This window comes from Rhinolophus hipposideros (genome assembly GCF_964194185.1).
Source record: "Rhinolophus hipposideros genome assembly, chromosome: 12".
Taxonomy (NCBI): Eukaryota; Metazoa; Chordata; class Mammalia; order Chiroptera; family Rhinolophidae; genus Rhinolophus; species Rhinolophus hipposideros.
In genome coordinates, this window is record NC_138058.1 from 48,757,024 (window position 1) to 48,775,951 (window position 18,928).

The 18,928-nt window shown below is 38.0% G+C and overlaps 1 protein-coding gene across 6 annotated transcripts in view; it reads right to left on the reverse strand.

The window, feature by feature from the left end:
* The window catches only part of EML4 (EMAP like 4), a 142,076-nt gene extending 123,694 nt beyond the window's left edge, over positions 1 to 18,382 (reverse strand). For 2 of the 6 annotated variants that reach the window (XM_081068775.1, XM_081068774.1), the window contains exon 1: positions 18,054 to 18,382. In XM_081068775.1, coding sequence (XP_080924901.1) covers positions 18,054 to 18,078 — 25 coding nt within the window. In that variant the 5' untranslated portion in view covers positions 18,079 to 18,382. The remainder of the gene's footprint in view (positions 1 to 18,053) is intronic. The other 4 variants (XM_081068773.1, XM_081068772.1, XM_081068777.1 and 1 more) reach the window with 3 other exon arrangements.
* Between the last annotated feature and the right edge of the window lie 546 nt (positions 18,383 to 18,928).

Here is an 18,928-nt window from a genome sequence, read left to right on the forward strand (position 1 = left end):
ACACATCAAATGACTGTTTAGGAAGGTAGGATCATAAGTAATTTCATCATGTCTCTACCTTCCAACTCTGAAATGTGATAATATTTTCTATAAAAATAAATTAAAGAAAAACTTGTAAAAAGGCTACATAATAGCTTCTATCTGATTTCCCTTCCTCCACTGGGCAGCTCTTCCAATTCATCTAAGCCTTCTTCCCCACACCAGGTAAACAGCCACATCAAGTTGATCAGGGTAAAAAACTGGGAATTAGCCATAATTCATTCCTTTTCTTCACCATTTACGTGCACCCATCAGCACGTCCACAGTCTTTTCATTATATATTACAAATATTACCACTTCACCACTATTACCCAAACCCCAGTTGTCATCGTCTTTCACTAGTACCCCTGCAAGAACCTCCTAACTATGATCTCAGGTTGTAGGGTTTTGGGGAGAAGGGACTTAAAGTAGTAAATGTGGCAACAGAAGAGAATATAGATAACTCACACACTCAAATAGTCTAAAATTTAAATTTTATTTTTCTCATTTTGGAAAGAGTATATTCAATTCTTAGAACAGGTTTTTAAAAAGGAATCTTTCCACTTTCATTTAACAAATCTTGCCTCTTCCTACATTTCTAAATGTAAAATGAAATCATTAGTACCTATTTTCATTGTGAAACACACAGCAGGGCGGAAAAAGCCAATTTTGACCTCCTAATGTGTCTTGTGATGTTGGTGACCAGGAAAAATGGAGTAACTGCTTCCGCATAGCTCTACACTTTCAAGGTGAGTGGTTGAATTCTTGATAAAAACACTCCTTGTCCAATACTGAACGTGAGAGAACAGTAGCAAATGAAAGCACTGCTGCAGTAGAGAGCACAGCGCAGTGCTGATGGCACGACACTTGGGTTTCGGTCTTGCTTCATCACGCTCATTGTATAATCTCACACTTAGCCCTCTGCAATCTTATCGCTTCCTCATTAGAATACAGCTATATTAATGCCTGTTCTAACTCCTAAAATTGTTAGTGACTCAAGAGACATCATGTTTTTCAAAGTAATTTTAAAAATTAAACTTTAAAGTATAAATATAAAATGTTAACAATTACTGAAATATATCATTTTCTGTAAGTCTGAAATTTTAAATTTATTTCCTCTAAATTATTTTTTAAATATAAACAAATTTAATTATAAACGTTACTATATGGCTACAGTAATCAAGACAGTGCTTCACAGATAACCAGCCATCTATGAAACAGAATGCAGAGTCCAGAAACAGATGGACACGTAGGTGGTCTATCGATTTTCAGCAAAGATGCCAAGGCAATTCAACAGAGAAAGGCTAATATTTTCAACAAATGGTGCTGGAAAAAGGGGTATCAATGTGCAAATAAATGAACCTTGATTCTAACCTCAGACCATACACAAAAATTAACTCTAAAGGAATCAAAGACCTAAAAATAAGAACTCAAACTATAAACTAGAAGAAAATAAAACTATGACGTAAGAAATATATTTCATTTCTGCCTCTAGCTCGTGGCATAAAACTCCTAAAACTCTTGGAATTTTCTGCATAACAGGGATGAAAGGCGCCCTTTCAACCATACCTGAGTGGATGCTAACAAGGTGACTTTTGGAGGCTGGGAGCTGGCTGCCACAGGAACCAACCATGTGATGAGAGGGTGGAAACCTTTGGGGAGGGGAGAGGAACTAGAGATCGACCCCATCTCGGTGGCCAATGATTTAATCAATCCCTGCTATGTAACGGAACCTCCACAAGAACCCTGAATGATGGTGATCAGCGAGCTTCCAGGCTGACGAGCACATCAAGGTGCGGGGAGGGTGACATTCTGGAAGATGGCATGGACGCTCCATACCCCTTCCACATACCTTGTCCAAAACATCTTTCATTTGGGTATTTCTAAGTTGTATTCTTTACAATAAACCAGTAATATAGTAAGTAAAGTGTTTTCCTGAATTCTGTGAGCTGTTTTAACAAATGATCCAACCTAAGGAGGAGTCTATGGGAATCCCCCGTTTAGAACTAGTCAGTCAGAAGTACTTGATGACCGGACTTGAAACTGGCATCTGAAGTAGGGGGCAGTCTTGTGGGACTGAACCCTTAAGGATCTGCGTCAACGCCAGGTACTGTCAGAATTGCCTGGTATAGAAAACGCACACATTTGGTTTCAAAAGTGTTGTGAGTAGAGGAAACAGTTTTCTTTTAGAATCTTTGTGAGCTTGAGTTAGACAAAAATTTCTTAATTAGGTCACAAAAAGTATATACTATAAAAGAAGAAAAATTAAACTCATAATAAATTGATACGTTGGATTTCATCAAAATAAAAACCTTTCACCCTTCAAAAGACACTACTGGAAGAAAATGTTTACAAAACACGTAATTGATGGAGAACTATCAAAACTTAAGACAAACAACCCAATTTTAAAAAAATCAGCACCAGACAGGCAAATCCACAGTCGGAAAGTAGGTTAGTGGTTGTGGAGAAACATGTATGTGAAAGCTCATAGCAGCTTTCTACAAAATAGACAAATGTCCATCATCTGATAGATGGATAAACTAATTATGATGTATTCAATAGAATAAAATGCTACTTAGCAATAAAAAGGAACAAACTACTGAAATACATAACATGTGTGTATGTATTAAGCTCCAAAAGCATTAAGCTATTTGAAAATCACAAAAGGCCACAGATTGTAAGATGTCAGCTATATGAAATTCTAGAAAAGACAGAATGTAATGACAGAAAGCAGATCAGTAGTTGCCAGTAACTGGGAATAGAGGGAACTTCCTGGGAGAATGGAAATGTTCTATGTCTTTGATTATGATAATACACAGCTACGTATATAAAATTTTCAGGACCCATTATACACTTAAAGTAGGCATATCTTATTGTAGGAAAACCACGGCTCGATAAAGCTGATTTTAAAATTTTGACATCTCAAAACTACTCTGTAGTTTTCTTTTTCATTAAAATCAAGATATATGACAATTAAAAAAAAGATATATGACAATGAGGTGTTCTGTGATGTTTCAAGACAAATGACTGTAAAAATGTTATCAAGAATGCCTTTCATTTGATAACAAAAATGCCAGCCAAATTCCCAAAGGAACAGAGTTTTAAACACTCAGTTTTAAAAAGGTCCAATGAAGTTTGACAAAAGAGCAGATTGGCTCATGCAGGGTTATACAAAATGTCAGTGATAAGAGGTAAAAACAGATAATCTGGTAATACGCAGATGAAGAAAATTCTCAAAACCTGTTCTAAAGACACTTTCTTATATAACTCTTAGGAATGTGTCTGTCTTTATCTTCTCTGCTGATTTTCATTTGCCCAAGAGTATACGGCAACTCTGTCAATATCTTATTATATATAATATGTGTTATATATAAACACATTATTATATATAATAAATAATGGTACAAGAAGAAACAAGAAATGAGACTCATTTCTCAGCAAGAAATGAGTCAAGAAAAGGGATACTGAGAGGATCCACATAAGATTCCAAAAATACAGGAAGCAGTCAGGGGTAAGGCTGGAAAGGTAAGGTTGGAGTCAGGTGGCAGGGACGCTTGGATACCAAGCTAAGTTTATCTCATAGAGATTAGAAATGATAGAAAGTTTTTAAACTGGGGAGCGACAATAAAAATATATTGAAAGAATAATCCAATGGCCACATGCATATTAAACTAGAGTAGGCAAAGACCAAATGCTAAGACATTAATTTCTAGACATTAAAACAATTGCCTAAAACAGGTCAGAACGCTTAAAACTACATCAGTGGTTTTCAACTACTGAAACAACTTCTTTGTTGTTGCTGTGACATAGTACACTCCTGTCTCATTCAAAAAACGTCTAACATCAGCTTATAGGTGCTGCTACTACACACCTGTTCAAAGTACAGCAAATAGCCCAAACTGCTTTTTAAGTACCAAAATAAGTGTTCAGGTCCGGAAAGAAAGGGGGGCCAAATGGTGAAAGAGGTGACCTCATCCTGGTCATGCAACCCACTGTTTGCTCTACCATCACCACCACCCACAAACAGCTGTTTACAGAGCTCCACAGCATCCTGGAAATTCTCCTTAGTAACTGCATAGGGGTCCTAAATCCAGGTTGACAAACAGTGACCTATAGTAATTAACCTTCAAAAAAAATAAGATTTTATAGAAATACAATCAAATTCTTCCACAAGAAAAAATATTAAAAATGAAAGGAATACATGTCCAAACATATAAAAGTACTATAGTAAATAAAATTTTAAATATGAATGAAACAAAAAGACAAATTAAGAATCTGAGAATGAACATACAAGAAAGTATACAAATTCCAAATCCTATCACAATCAGATACAGTGACCAAGACGTATGATGACAAAGAAGCACTGTTTTCAATGTTTTACCTACCTGCTTTTTTTTGCACTCCCAAGATTACTTTTCTCTAAGCTTATCTGACACAACCAACCCTCACACAGGTTGTATCACCATCTATGCTACAATATGTTTTATAATTCACAATGCAGACATCAATGGTTATACAGGAATCATTGATGTCCTAAGAGTGAATACGGAAACCTGTTTATTGTCTATCTCCCCTCACTATAATATAAGCTTCAGTAGAGGAGGGATTTTTCTTTCTTTTGTTCACTGATATAGTCCCAGTATGAAAACAATTCCTGGTGTATAGCAGTTGCTGAATAAATATTTGCTGAATTATCAGATTTGCATTCTGGGACATATATAGTTCATTTCAGTCCCCAAAAAGCTGTCAGATATATTACTATAATCATCATCTCCAAGTGAAGGGTTGTAGTAACAGGTGCAGTCTTATTCAATCTACTTACCAGTTCCTTTTGATGGTATATTGTAAACTGAAATTAAGATGTTTTCGGTTCTCTAGAAAGTTATGGTTAATTTATGGAAAGTATCTGACAGTTCCTGAAATCATGGCTAAATAACTGTTAATGCCTTTGCTTTGTGACCCCTTTTCATAGTTATGCAGGTAAACCAAATTTCTTGAAATGTAGTCCATAAATTACAGCATCAATGATTATTTCCTAAAACAAGTATACATTACAGATCATAAACTAAACAATCACAGGACTCATACTCCATCAAAGACATAGAAAAAGCAAATATCTTAGAAAACTACCACTTAAACAGGGAGAGGATAGAAGTTACTGAATTCACTGCCTCAAATTAGGATGACACCAGTAGGGCACAGATGACAACGGCCCCTCCACAGGTTGAAAAATTGCAACTAAAGTGATCTCTATTGGTAGTTTGTCATTTTCTCAGGTGTATGGGTGTAGGAAAAAAAGTAAATGTCATTCCTTTAAACTGTTTCCAAGAGCTAGAAGGTCCATTGTTACCTAACCTTTATTTTTCTGCTTAAATCCCAAACAAAAACATGCATTTGAAAAAAACATAAAAGGCTAAATAGTGAACGCTTAAGGTAGCCCTCCATGCTTCCAAAGCTTCCTATATTTCACCATCACAATTCTTATTACTCTATATTGTAAAAGCCTACATTATAAGCTCCATAAGTGCTTTGTTTATAGCTGGAAGACTGCAGAGCACATACCAAGCATTCAATAAATATTTCCTGAATAAATATTGCCTGAATCTGCCACAGAATTATAAGCTTCATGAGAGCAGGGATTTCAAGTGTCTCATTCACCAATTTATCACTGCACTTAGCATACAGCGTGTGATCCAAAAAAGCGAATTAAAACCCCTTTACTTAATGAATATCTTTATGACCAAGAAACACAAAATAGTGGCTTATATAAGTCTTAAACCCACAACTTTAGAGTATGCACTAATGAACCAAGATAAGAAGTTTCAGTGTGCATATAATTTTTAAATCTCATTCACAAACAAAAACTTCAAGAAAAGAAGTCAAATACTGATTACTTTCCCAATCAGCTCTCTTTATTCCAAACTTTGTTCTCCAATACCTTATCTCAAATAATGCACCATACTGGATCCTAAAAATCAAGAAATTGTGCCAAAAACATATCCATTCTAACCATAATTGGAGAGGGTTAAAATCTATGAATGCCAAGAGGTACTCAAAACAGTCAAAGAAAATCAAAGGCTATGGCCCAACTAAACTGAAAACAGGATATCCTTCAAAGTTTTTTTAAAAAACCCAAAAAACAAAAAACTTCCCACTCACTCATCAACAGAAGTCAGTTATGACACTTTTCTGGAACAAAGGCTCAAAGAAAAATGCAAACAAATTTTATCATTTGCTCTGACATGTCAATTAAAAATCAGCATATTACTGTCACTTAAAGATCAGCATAAAAGAGTCACTTTGAGACCAGTATGCAAGTGTCAAATATGACTTAAGGAAAAATAAAAACAGGAAGTCATCAATTTTAGAAAGTCAGAAAAAGTACATTCTAAGGAAAATATTTTTAAAAAGGAAACGAAAGTAAATTCTTATTATGGAATACTGCAAATACAATACAGCATAATTTGACTCTATAATATACTAACACTTTACTGATCCAACACTTTACTGATTTATCTTAAAAAAAGAAAAACAAAAGAAACAAAAGAAAGATAACCTTAACAAAAGAAAATACAGGGAGCAGAAATGATCTATAATTTAAAACATATATGTATTGTCAAGTTTGTAAACTAAAAACTCATGTATTTTACTAAGGGCCTCATTCAGAAATCCATTATTTTACTGAGGAACATCTGGTATCCTGTTATTCACATTATCACAAACATTAGCAATATTTATTAGGTATGATCCTGTCCCTGTAGGCGTGACAACCATACAATTTAAATAGGCACAGGCCTTGAACTCTGGGTTCTTCCTTTTTGAGGTCCAAAACAATCCTTATGTAAGTCAAACCAGCTTCATCTTGTTTCCCAGCCCACAGATTTAAAAATTGTGCAAAAAAAGAGGCTAGACTAGAAACCACCACCAATCCAGTAACAATGAGCACCTCTAGAGCCTAGAATACCATCTTGCTCCAAAAGGAACCTTAGCGTCTTAGAGAAATAGCTGACTGCAGAATTGGAGCAGAAAGTGTGAAAGAAAAGTTTGAACATCCTGTCGCATCAAAAAGCAAGGAAGCCAGCAAAGACCACTTGGATCGGGATTTAGGAGTCAACATGTTCCCACAGGCCAAAAATGGAAAAATCTGAGCATCTAAAAGAAGAGCAATGGTAGCAGATAGAAATACAAATATGTAAAAATCCATAAGCTTCAATTTAAAGGTACAGAACACAAAGAAACATGTTAAATAACACCAAAGGATTCATCAGTACTTGTGTTAAACTCTATAGGACAAAAGGCCTAGTTTCTTTAACAAAATGCAAAGGAAAAAAAGGAAAGGGAAATATACAGATTAAGAATCATAGCAACCAAATGCAATGCATGAATCTTGTTTAAATCCTGATTTAAATAAACCACTGTAAAAGGACACTTATGAAAAAACTGGGGATATCTGACTGTATATTTGATATTAAGAAATTACTGTCAAATTTTAGATCTGATACTGAAAGAAGAGTTCTATCTTTCAAGAGAAATAAACTCAAATATTATGGGTGAGATTTAAAAAAAATAATAATAAAAAGAGAGGAAAGGGTAAAGCACTGACATTAAGTGCCATATAATAGCAGGGAAGAGTTATAACTGTCTAGAGTCAGTACACAGAGCAAATGGCCCCACACAAATAGCTCTTGAAGGCACCACTGTATTACAGCACAGAACCATGTCTAATGCTCATAATAACCACCATCAGTCATCAAAAATAAGCTAAATTATGTTCTATATACACAGCTTAAGAAGACCAGATGTTCAAATAATGGAATACGATACATTAAAGTTTGTATTTATAATTTGCTGAGAAGGAAAGATGATTACAATATTTTAAGTGAGAAAAAAAAACATGGTTGACTTTGCTGCTTAAATATATTTTCTTTTACCCAACCCTCTCACACACACCACCTAACAGTACCTTGCTCTAAGATAATTGCTGATTGTTTAAATATAGAAACAGGATAGTAAGACATATAATCCTGAATGACTTCTCATTGATAGCAAATACCTTCGAGCTAATTTACATTAATGGTCTAGTCCGTGGGTTTAACACAATGTTTAACTGTAGTACCATGTTTTCCCGAAAATAAGACCTAACCAGAAAATAAGCCTAGCATGATTTTTCAGGATGACATCCCCTGAACATAAGCCCTAATGTGTCTTTTGGAGCAAAGATTAATATAAGACCCGGCCTTATTTTCGGGGAAACACGGTAAGATAAAATGTTATGCAGTTATAAAATTACTAAAGAACCGTAAGAAAATGTTCACCAACTTAAAATGACTTAATTCAAACCCGAACCCTACTTAAAATTATGTAAAATATATATATGCCTGGTTTTATGGGCTGAATCGTGCACCTGAATCATCTCATTGTGTCAAAAAGTAAGAAAGCCCTCAAAAAAATAATAGGAACATGTTAAAAGAATGCAAAAGCCAGCATGAATGGGCACCCACTAGCCAAAATGGGGCCAATTTCAGCTTCAAAATAAATAGTAATGGATTATGACCCATTGAAAAAAGTAAGATACCCAAGTCCATACAGATATAAACATACCAGTAAATTGAAGGTCTGATGAGGAACAGAATATTTACAAAGTTTCAAAGCATATCCTATAAAGTACTTCTTAATTACAATTTTTTAAAAAGCAATTTTACAGAGGAGAAGCTTGGCAGACACCACGCTAATAAAATGATTAAAATGGACATCACTAGTAATGGGACAAATCAAAATTGTGTGCCACCTGACAGGATACAACAAAACAAAGCACAGCTTCACTTCTGCGTCATTTATGCCAAAGATACTTAACTTGAATCTGATGAGGAGGAAATATCAAATTTAGGAATGTTCTACAAAACAACTGGTCTATAATCTTACAAAACGTCTAGGTCATGAAATCCAAGGAAAGATGAAGGAACTGTTCCAGGTTGAAGCAGACTACAGACATGACAACTAAATGCTACATTTGATTCTGAACAGGATCCTTTTTCTACAAAAGACCTTATGAAGACAATTAGCAAAACCTGAATGGGTCTGAGGATTAGATAGTAGTAATATCAATATTAATTTCCTGATTGTCTTGGTTATAGTATGGTTGTGCAGGAGAATGTCCTTGTTTATAGGATTTACACACTAAAATGTCAGTAGGTGATAGGGCATCCGTTTAGCAATTTAATAAAATCACTATGAACATAAAGAAAACACCCCCCCCACCTCTTGTCCACCTAGGTGAAGGCTGCAAACGTGCCTATAAAGGCGAGGTACTGAAGTAAATACCTGAAGCCAGTAGGTGTAAGGTAAGGACTGGGGTTGCTTACCTGAAACACCACTCAGTGAGGATATGCATGATCTGGAATGCAAGCCCAGTGGCAAGACCATTCCATTTTCAAGAGAAACCAAAGACCCAGATTTTTATGTGAAATTTCCCAATTTTTAAATTACTCAAAAGGGCCAAACAAAACATGTCTGTCGGCTAAATCTGAACCACAGCTGCCTCTGGCCCAGAGGCATGTTTCTCAAACTGAAGCCTAGGGATAAAAGGAAACCACATGATATACATGGAACATATTCTTGGAGCCACAGTTTATCCCAAGAGTTTGCCTGGAATTTTCTGGGACAGGAGATATTTCTATATTTTTAAAATGCTGTATTATGGAACAGAATGCAAAATTCACAGGATTTTTTTTATAGCTTTTCATTTGAAAATAATTTCAAGCTTATAGAAAAGCTGTAAGAACAATAGTATAAAGTATGGATACATAGTACAACAGTATGGATTCACCTATTAACATTTTACTCATTTGCTTTGTTTGCAGTAAGGATCTTCCCATTTTCCTTTGCTCCTGCTCTCCTTCTATACATATATACATATCTATATGACTCTGTATACATACATACACATATACATGTATACATATAAAACACATATACATACTCATATTACACAATTTTTCCTGAACAGTTTGAGAGCAAGTTATTCTACTTATATCGTGGCCCTTGATCCCTCACAACTTTAGTGTGTACTGCCTAAGAATAAAAAAATTCTCTTACATAACCTTAGGATAGTTATTAACTTCAGTAAATTTAACGTTGATGCAATAATTTTATCTAATCTACCCTCCACATTCCCATTTTGCCAAGTGATCCAATAATATCCTTTATAGCATTTTCCTTCTAATGCAAGATCCAGTCTAGGATCAGGTATTTCAAGTAGTTGTCATGTCTCTTTAGTCTTCTTTAACCTGGAACATTTCCACAGCCTTCTTTTGTCTCTGTAACAATATGTTATTTTTCAAAAGTAGTCTCCTCACCCTTTTAAAAAATAAGATATTCTCCATTTGGAATTCAATGTTTCCTCATGATTACATTCAGGTTATGCATTCCTGGCTGAAAAATGACATAAGTGATGTGTTCTTTGAAGGGCATCACATTCAGAGGCACACAATGTCTACTGGTGCTATTTTTTGTGATCATGCACTCAAGGTGTTATCCCATATCACCACTGTATAGTTACTATTTTTTCCCCCTTGCAATAAGCAATATATAGGGTGATATTTAAAACCATGCAAACATTCTGTTCATCAAAATATCATCTTGATTTAGGATCTATCTAGCAATGATTCCTGTCTCAACCAATCCTTATTATAATGGCTGCAAAATTATCATATGCATTTTTAAGTTAAATAGACTCCAGCTTTTGGCTACTCTCCCAGATCCCTTAGGTGTAAGCCTCCTCCACTTTAGGAGCACTACAGTGCAATGGTTTGAGTACAAGACTAGAATAATCAGGCACAGCTTCCAGAAAAAAAAAAAAATTGTACTTGAGCCATGCCTTAAAAACTGGATAGATTTTAAATAGCTAATGAGGTGGGGAACTAGTCAAGACACCGACAACTTTAGCAAAGCTGAAAACACAATATGGTGAATCCTTTTGCAAAAAATCCTTCTGCAAAGTAAATAACATACCCCAACCTATCAGTTTTATAAAATCAAATTTCTACATAGTGAGTTTGCCTCAATTACACTGATTCTTGAATTATAGATATATTTTTGCTGCTATTGATATTAACTATACTCTAATCAGTATATTCAGATTCTAAAAACTTCAAAAACAGAACACACAATTTATTATAACAGCTTCTGATTGTTCATACACCTTTTCATGTATATGTCAGCCTCCCACCTAGTCTCTCAAAATAGGGATTAGCCATTAGAAGTGTATTTTTCATCTGATTGTGACCCATAGTAAGAGATAAATTTTACATGGCAATTCTAAAACTGAAAACCTTCTTGAAGCAATATCATGTGAAGCATCAGTATTTTATCATCTTTCTTTTCCTTATTCTTATTAATGTTGGTCCTGACCCCAAATAAATTGATTTCTAAATCCAAAACAGGTCATGCACAAGACCTGTACTTGAAAACCACTACCCTAGAACCTGGCACTGAGCTCTTTATCAGATTCCCAACAAAGTATGGAACAAAGTTTTCACTCATTTCAGGTGAAATGAGAAAAATAAGAACAACCTAATGAGTTAATTTTTTAAAGGACTCTGAGATTGTGTACGATAATTTTTTGGCCTTCAAAAGTTATTTTTATGAAACGATAGTGAAAATGAAGGTTAACTTGCTAATTATATACTGGTCCACTAATTTCTTCCCCAAATTTCATTGGAACATGAAATCACTGCTCTGCCATGAGATTTCAAAGACACGAGACTGTCGGCCTTCAACAAGTTTATAATTTGGCTGGGGAAATACAATTTTAAGACTTGTAATAATTACTTCTACCACCTTGCAAGAAGAGATATTATGTGATAAGTACCCTAAGAATGCCCTTATGTTAAAAGTTCAAGGGTAAATACCATGCTTCTTCGAAAATAAGACCTAGCCAGACAATCAGCTCTAATGCGTCTTTTGGAGCAAAAATTAATATAAGACCCTATATTATATTATATTATATTATATTATATTATATTATATTATATTACACCTGGTCGTATGTTATATTACATAAGACCCAGTCTTATAGTAAATTAAGACCAATCTTATATTAATTTTTGCTCCAAAAGACACATTAGAGCTGACTGTCCGGCTAGGTCTTATTTTCGGGGAAACAAGGTACTTTGGGTTGGGAATGAAAGGGAACAAATAAGGAATATTTGAGTTGGGCCTTGAAGGTACTGAGAATAGTAACAGGGATGAAAAAAATACCAACCAAATTTGGGAAACAAGAAATAGGTCATTTTGGCCAGACCTAATGGAGGACCTTGAGAACAAGGCTGAAGTGTTTGAAAGTAGTCATTAAAGCAATGAGGCAATCTGAGAGAGAATGGCACAATCAACGCACTGCTTTAGGAAGATTAATCTGAAGCTCCCCATCTCGCCAATAAATTAGACAGGTGGAGGTTCCTGAGGATATGCAATAATCCAAACAGGGAACAGTGTTTGGACTGTGGTGGTGAAAAAGTAAGGGATGAGAGAAGGTGACAAGGACTGACAAGTCTTAGAAGAGCCTTTAATGTGGTAGGCAAAAATGGCAAGGAATCAAACCTGATTCGGAGATGTCAAGGCTGGGTGATACATGCAGTGGAAAATAAGGAAAAGAAGCTGATTTAGAGGAAAAATAGTTCAGATTCTGGTATGTCGGATTTGATGTACCACTGAGTTAGGAAGAGTCGGTAAAGGGGGAGGGCAAGGAACAGTGGGCTCCCTCAGAAAAATCTGAGTTCAAGATTTAAAAAAAGTTAGGATCCAATGAAAAACCAAGAATATAAACGTATATATAAATACACACATACATATACATATATACATACATATACAGCATGCTTTTAACTATGTAAAAATCTATGCATAGAAAAAGACTAAACACAAGTATATCAACAAGTTATCAGATATTAAATATCTTTAATATGCATACAGATAAGCTAGAAAAAAAGAATTCATTTTTATTTCTTCTTTTGTACTGTGTTTTCATTATTTAAAATAATATGGATACAAACCTGACAAGTTAGGCTCCCTGTATTCAAATAGTCTTTTCAAAAAAATAGTAAACTCTCTGAACCTCAGTTTCCTCATGTATAAAAGGGGAATTTCTTCTCTCCCCAGGTTAGTGTGGTTAATGGAGATAAAGTTTTCTATAAACTATACAGCAATATGCAAAGTTAAGGCATTATAATAGTCTGAGACAACTAAAACTCTAGGACAAAAGATCATAAACAGATGTTAAAATATACTACAGATTTGGGAATCTTCCACACTGATTAGAGGATGAAGTAGATTATTTCTTTAGATTTTCTAAAAGTCTTAGAATTGATCTATTTTAAAATAAAAATGTTCTCAAATTTCTTATGAACAAACATTTAAGTTGTACATGTTACAGAAATGGACTCATATACATAAAATTAATATTGTACTTTACCCACATATTATTCAAATTTAAACATAGGCAGAAAAGACCTAGTACTATTATTCCCTAATATTTCAACTGCTAAATCAGTGACTTCATTGTTTTAAAAAGCCAGGCTCTACAGAGATAAATTTAGCAATCTCCACAGGCTCTCTCAGAAATTACATGCTTACTTAATACATTACATTGCATGGCATTCTAAATGATGCTTCCTCCCTCTACTCCCACTTCTGGTACTTTCCTTATGCTTAAACATCTCTAGATATCTATTTAAGATAGCAAGTTCCTAATGAGATAGAAGCGTGTCTTGTATTTGTCCTTCCCATAAGAACAACCCAGCACAATACTGGTCACAAAATAGGTGTTAATCCACATACATGTTAAGAAATACTCTAGCTAACTCCTATTATAGATGCTGTAGTAATCATTTAAAAATTACTATTCATGTCTTGTTATATAACTTAAGCCCTTCAAAATAGAATAAATTATAAATTAAGAAAAAATTCCCAATAATGAGAAACATTTTATGTGACGAAACATATTAAAAAATGCTTTAGACTAGATCAACATTTAAAAATCATATACTGCACTGTACATTTAAGAAAGCAAAAATATATATGAGATGAGAATCATAATTCTATTGTCGCGCTAAGGATTGTTTTCTTAAAATATTTCATAAATTGATGCACCGTGGTACTATTTGTTTATACCCCACACCCAGAATGTTATGTTTCTTATAGGTACTAACCCTACAATTTCATTCATTACAATTTTTCTTTAAAAAGAATTTTGTGATTTTTGTTTTTGTTTTTTAAACTTTGGAGCAGAAAAAGTTAAAACTGACATAGTTGATTAAACTGTGTGTTTCCTTTAAAATATAAACACTTACTAACCTCTAGGTGAATTCCAAGATAAAAGTCTTAAAATTAAAGCCTTTATTATGAAAGAGAAATGCTAAAAAGACTAAGCATGAAATGCACCTAATCCCTGTCTTGTGAAAATCAATAAGAAAAGCTGTGTCAATAGTTTTCCACTTTTGCACATATACCTGAGATTTAAAATATATACTGTATATACATTTTGTAAGCGTCTCTTATGTGTTTGTATATAGTGATCTGGAGGCAGGACATAAAGTTGTTTAGGGTACTTCCCCTCCCCACTAAGTTTTTAAAAAGTTGTTTCCAAAGTGCTGCCTTTTTTAATTACCATAATTCATAAACTAAAGATACCAGCCTAAGGGAAATTCCAGAGCACCAGCACCTGCCAGCCAAATTGCCTGAAATTCATCAGCTGCGGAGATTGAAAGCATCCTTTAGTTGTTTTTATATAAAACAAAAAGTAATACAACAGGTATATAATTTCTATGTGGCACATATAACATGGCCAGTCACTTAACATTCCTCTCAAAGATTTCAAAAACCACTACACACATTTTAATTGCCATTAGAGAGTTGAAATGCACATAATAGAATGTTTCCCCTATCTAAACACTCAACAATCGGGTACAGTTAAAATTTTAAGTTTTCCACTTACAAAGTGATTCACTATAAGATTCCTTTAAACAATCAATTTCTCTAGAATCATTCTGTTTATAAAGCATCAACTTTTCTGCTTATAAAAATGTAGTTTCTTATGTATTTTTTTTTTTTTACAATTACCCATTATACACACGTACAAGGACACAAAAGAGGCAACCAAGTGCAGGAACTTCTTCCCCAGTTGGGTGAGGGACAAATGGGGGCAAGTCTGCCTGACTAGCTTAAGGACACCACGGCCACACTTGCAGGACCCAAGACAGAACTGAAGCAAGGAATGTTAGTGCTGGACAGGACCCAAGAGTTCATCTTGCCTCCCCTTTGGGGAGAACACGGAGCCTTAGAAAAGGCATGACCTGCCCAAGGTCATGGAGCCTGGCAGAAGCAGAGCAAAAACCCAGGCTTCTTAACTCCCTCTGGTATTCTTTCCACCAGGGATGCAAAGTGACCCCTCATAGAGCAGATCGTAGGATCGCCTACGAGGGAACTATAACAGGAGATACACACGTACACTTCCTTGAAAATTAAGTAAACGCTTTCAATACTTGTGACCCCAGAAGAACTTCACATGTTTTGAATTCTTGTTTGGTTCAATAAAAGTTTTTAAACATCTACTAGAATACAAGTGCTTGCCTTTACATTCATTGCTCTCTTGATAAAATGAAGATCAATGTAACTCTAAGCTCTAGACTAATGAACTGCAGGGAACAGAAACACGCAATTTGGCAAGAGTTGAGCAAAGCTCTGCTTAAAGGCTACCAGTAAAATATACCAGCACTACCCCTCCTCCACCCCAACCCTTTAAGGTTTCAATTAAGATGAGGCCTAGTTTTACTCTTACAAGGGGGACAGAAAGAGAAAGCAGAGCTTCTGCTGAATCTTCATCAGGACCAGCTCCAGAAATACTTCCAGGAACCAATCATTCCTTTCCCTCTCCACTGACACAGGTTCCTCTCTTTAGAGACCAGCATCACCTCTGTTTCTGATCAATACCGTATCGAAAGAAAGGTTTCATCAATGTACCATCCAAAGGATGGGATCAAATGAATAAGAAAAAAATCCAACATTAGGGTCAGCTCTAATGCTCTTTATGAAACGTGGGAGCCCGACTGCAATTGATCTTCTTCATCTTTCAGTCTCTCAGATCAGTTGCCTCATGAATTGGATAAGAAGCGATAAAATTATTTAACAAGGTATATCCACAAGATAAATTTAAGTGCCTCCAACTAGTAAAAAGACTCCCTCAAAACACAGAAGATGAAGCTTCGGCAAGTCTTCCAGAAGTTCTTAGAACCAACAGGAGGGATGTAGGACAGCCGATTCTACTGTGAGTAGTGATTCCATCATTCCTACAGGCTGAGGAGCTAACAGTGCAAAGATAGCTCTGCCCCCAAGCACTACCCCCCTAGACACTCAATTTTTTGCCCTAGTATATGATCATCCATTTGTGACCATATAGGATAAGTCTTTTGGTCCAAGACAATTAGCGAATAAGTCCAGGCATGAGGCTAAAAAAAAAAGGAATGAGAAGATGCTTCTTTAAAAGGAGCCCAAGAATGAAACGACCTCCCTACATAAGGAATTAAGACATCAAAGGTTAGATAATGGACAACAGGTGCCTTTGGGGTGGAAAGAGTAACACTTAGTTGCTTCCTATTTTAGAATTTCACTCTCAAAGCATTCTAATGTGTGGGTTATTTTCTTCCCAAAGAAAGGGCCAAAATTACGGTTTTTATTATTTAATACTTAGGGGGTCCATTACTCTTCGACTTACTTTCTTACTTAAATTAAAAAATCCTTCTAATACCAACATGTCTGAATAAAGTAGGTCCCGTGGCCTGATCATGTACTGATCCAGGAACACGAACCAACTACTAGGGATTTATTATCAAGAAATGCAATAAAGGTGTCTGAACACAAGCTCCCTCTAAATAAAACACCCAAGAATACAAATCGAGCAGCAGGTATCACGTAACTGCAGTATCAGCCAGAGCAGAAACTGTTTCTCTCACCATCACAATAGTTGAGCTCAATCTTTACAGTAACCAGATTTCCAGGGCCTCAAAGAACAGTAATTCCAGACACAGGTGAAAGGGCCCCGAGTACCAGCCTCGCGTTCTGTTTCCCTCGGCCAGTCACAAAGTTTACTCCCTTTATTTGGGTGAACGGGGACGCCGAAAGGATACTTCAGCCGACTTCATAACCTGTTCCCTTTCTCCATTCCACAAAGACAACATATTCCAAAAATGGAGAATCCCTTCTCTCCCTGACAGAGGCCCCCTTTCCCAGGGATGCACTGGGCAGGATTACTTCTCCCCAGCACGCTTGCACAGCCAGCAAAGACTTCTGCTTTCACTCCTCTTGAAGAGGGTCCCCCAACACAGATGCATGCACCTCTTCCTCTCCTGCGTTAGGCAAATGATGCTCCGGGGCTGCCGGTTCTCTCCACCTCTGCGAAACGTCCAGACAAGCGGAGGGAGCGGAGGGAAGCGGTCAGTTACCCTAAGACCCTTAAAAGAAGCCTCCAAATGGAAAGTGAAGACTGAGGGGGGTGCCCCCTTCCCGAAGGGGGCATGGGGGTCCCGGCGCTAAAAGGGAGCCTCTGCCTGGGTGAGGGGGGGTCTCCACCATGAAAGGGAGATCAGTATGCGGAAAGCGGGAGGAATGGTGTGCCCTGAGTGGGCTCAGCGTCTGAGAAAGGGGTGTCCCACCCCGTAAGGTGGGTCTGTGGGGGGAGCCGTGAGCGTACGGGGAGGGGTGTAACAGCTCCTGGGGCCTCTCGCAGAAGGAGGCACTTCTGGGGAAGGAGGACCGGGCGCTGAAGGGGGCGCTGGAAGGAAAAGAGGGTCTCACCGAGGGCTGGGCAAGGGGGGAGGGCTCACGATTCGACCGGAGCCCGCAGAGGGGCTGCAGCCTCGAGGGGAACATGTGCAGAGGAACGACTGCCACCCCGGGGGGCAGGGCGGAGAGCAGGGCCTGGGCTGTATACAGAAGGCACACGGTTTCCACCCTGCGCAGGGGGAGGTTTCCCCAGGCGCACTCACCGAGGCTGCCGGCGAAACCGTCCATCTTGCGGGGAAAGCGCCGGGATCGGGGCTCAGCGGGGCGGGCACTTCATTCAGCGGACCGACAGAGTGGCCGACGCTGAGCCTGACCCGCTCGCTCTTTAGGTCGCCCGGCTCGGCTTCCAGCTCCCGCCTCCGTCGTCCGCCGGTCCGTCTGTCCGCCCCAGGGGTACTCAGCCGCGGCCGCCAGGGCCACTGCCCCGTCAGGTTGAGACCCGCACCGCTCCGCCGCCGGCCCGGCCTCCCTCCCCAGCAGCAGCCGCGAGCGCCGCACCGCGCTGCGCCCCGCCCCCGCGCCCGCGCGCACCAGAAGCTCCGCCCCCGGCGCACGCCGTCACGTTTCCGACTCCGCCTTCCACGTGATGACACGGAGGCGGGGTCTTGACAACCCTTCCTTCTCACCTTGCCCTGGCTTCGGATTTCTCCCGCCTTGCGCGGGCCTGGTGGCTGCGCTTGCGCCGCGGGCCCCCTGAGGACCTGGGACTTGGGTCCGGAAACTGGTTCCGAGTGCGTTAGGAATAAAGGGTGGTGTCCGGCCTCTGCCCCCCAGAACACGGAGGGATTCTCTCTGTGATCGCAGCCCCTGGGGAGCACGCGGAGGCCTAGCAGAGCCCAAGCCTGGAGCGCCCCTAAAAGGAGAGGAGCATTCCGTGTGTACTACGAGGACGCAAAAGAGGCAACCCGGGGCGGGAAGGCATTCCCTCCTTCCGCGGCCTCGCCCTCTGCCCCGGTTGGGTGCGGGACAAATGCGGGCAAGTCTGCCTGACTAGCTTAAGGACGCCACGGCCACACTTGCAGGACCCGAGACAGAACGGAAGCAAGGAATGTGAGTGCTGGGCAGGCCCCCAGACTCC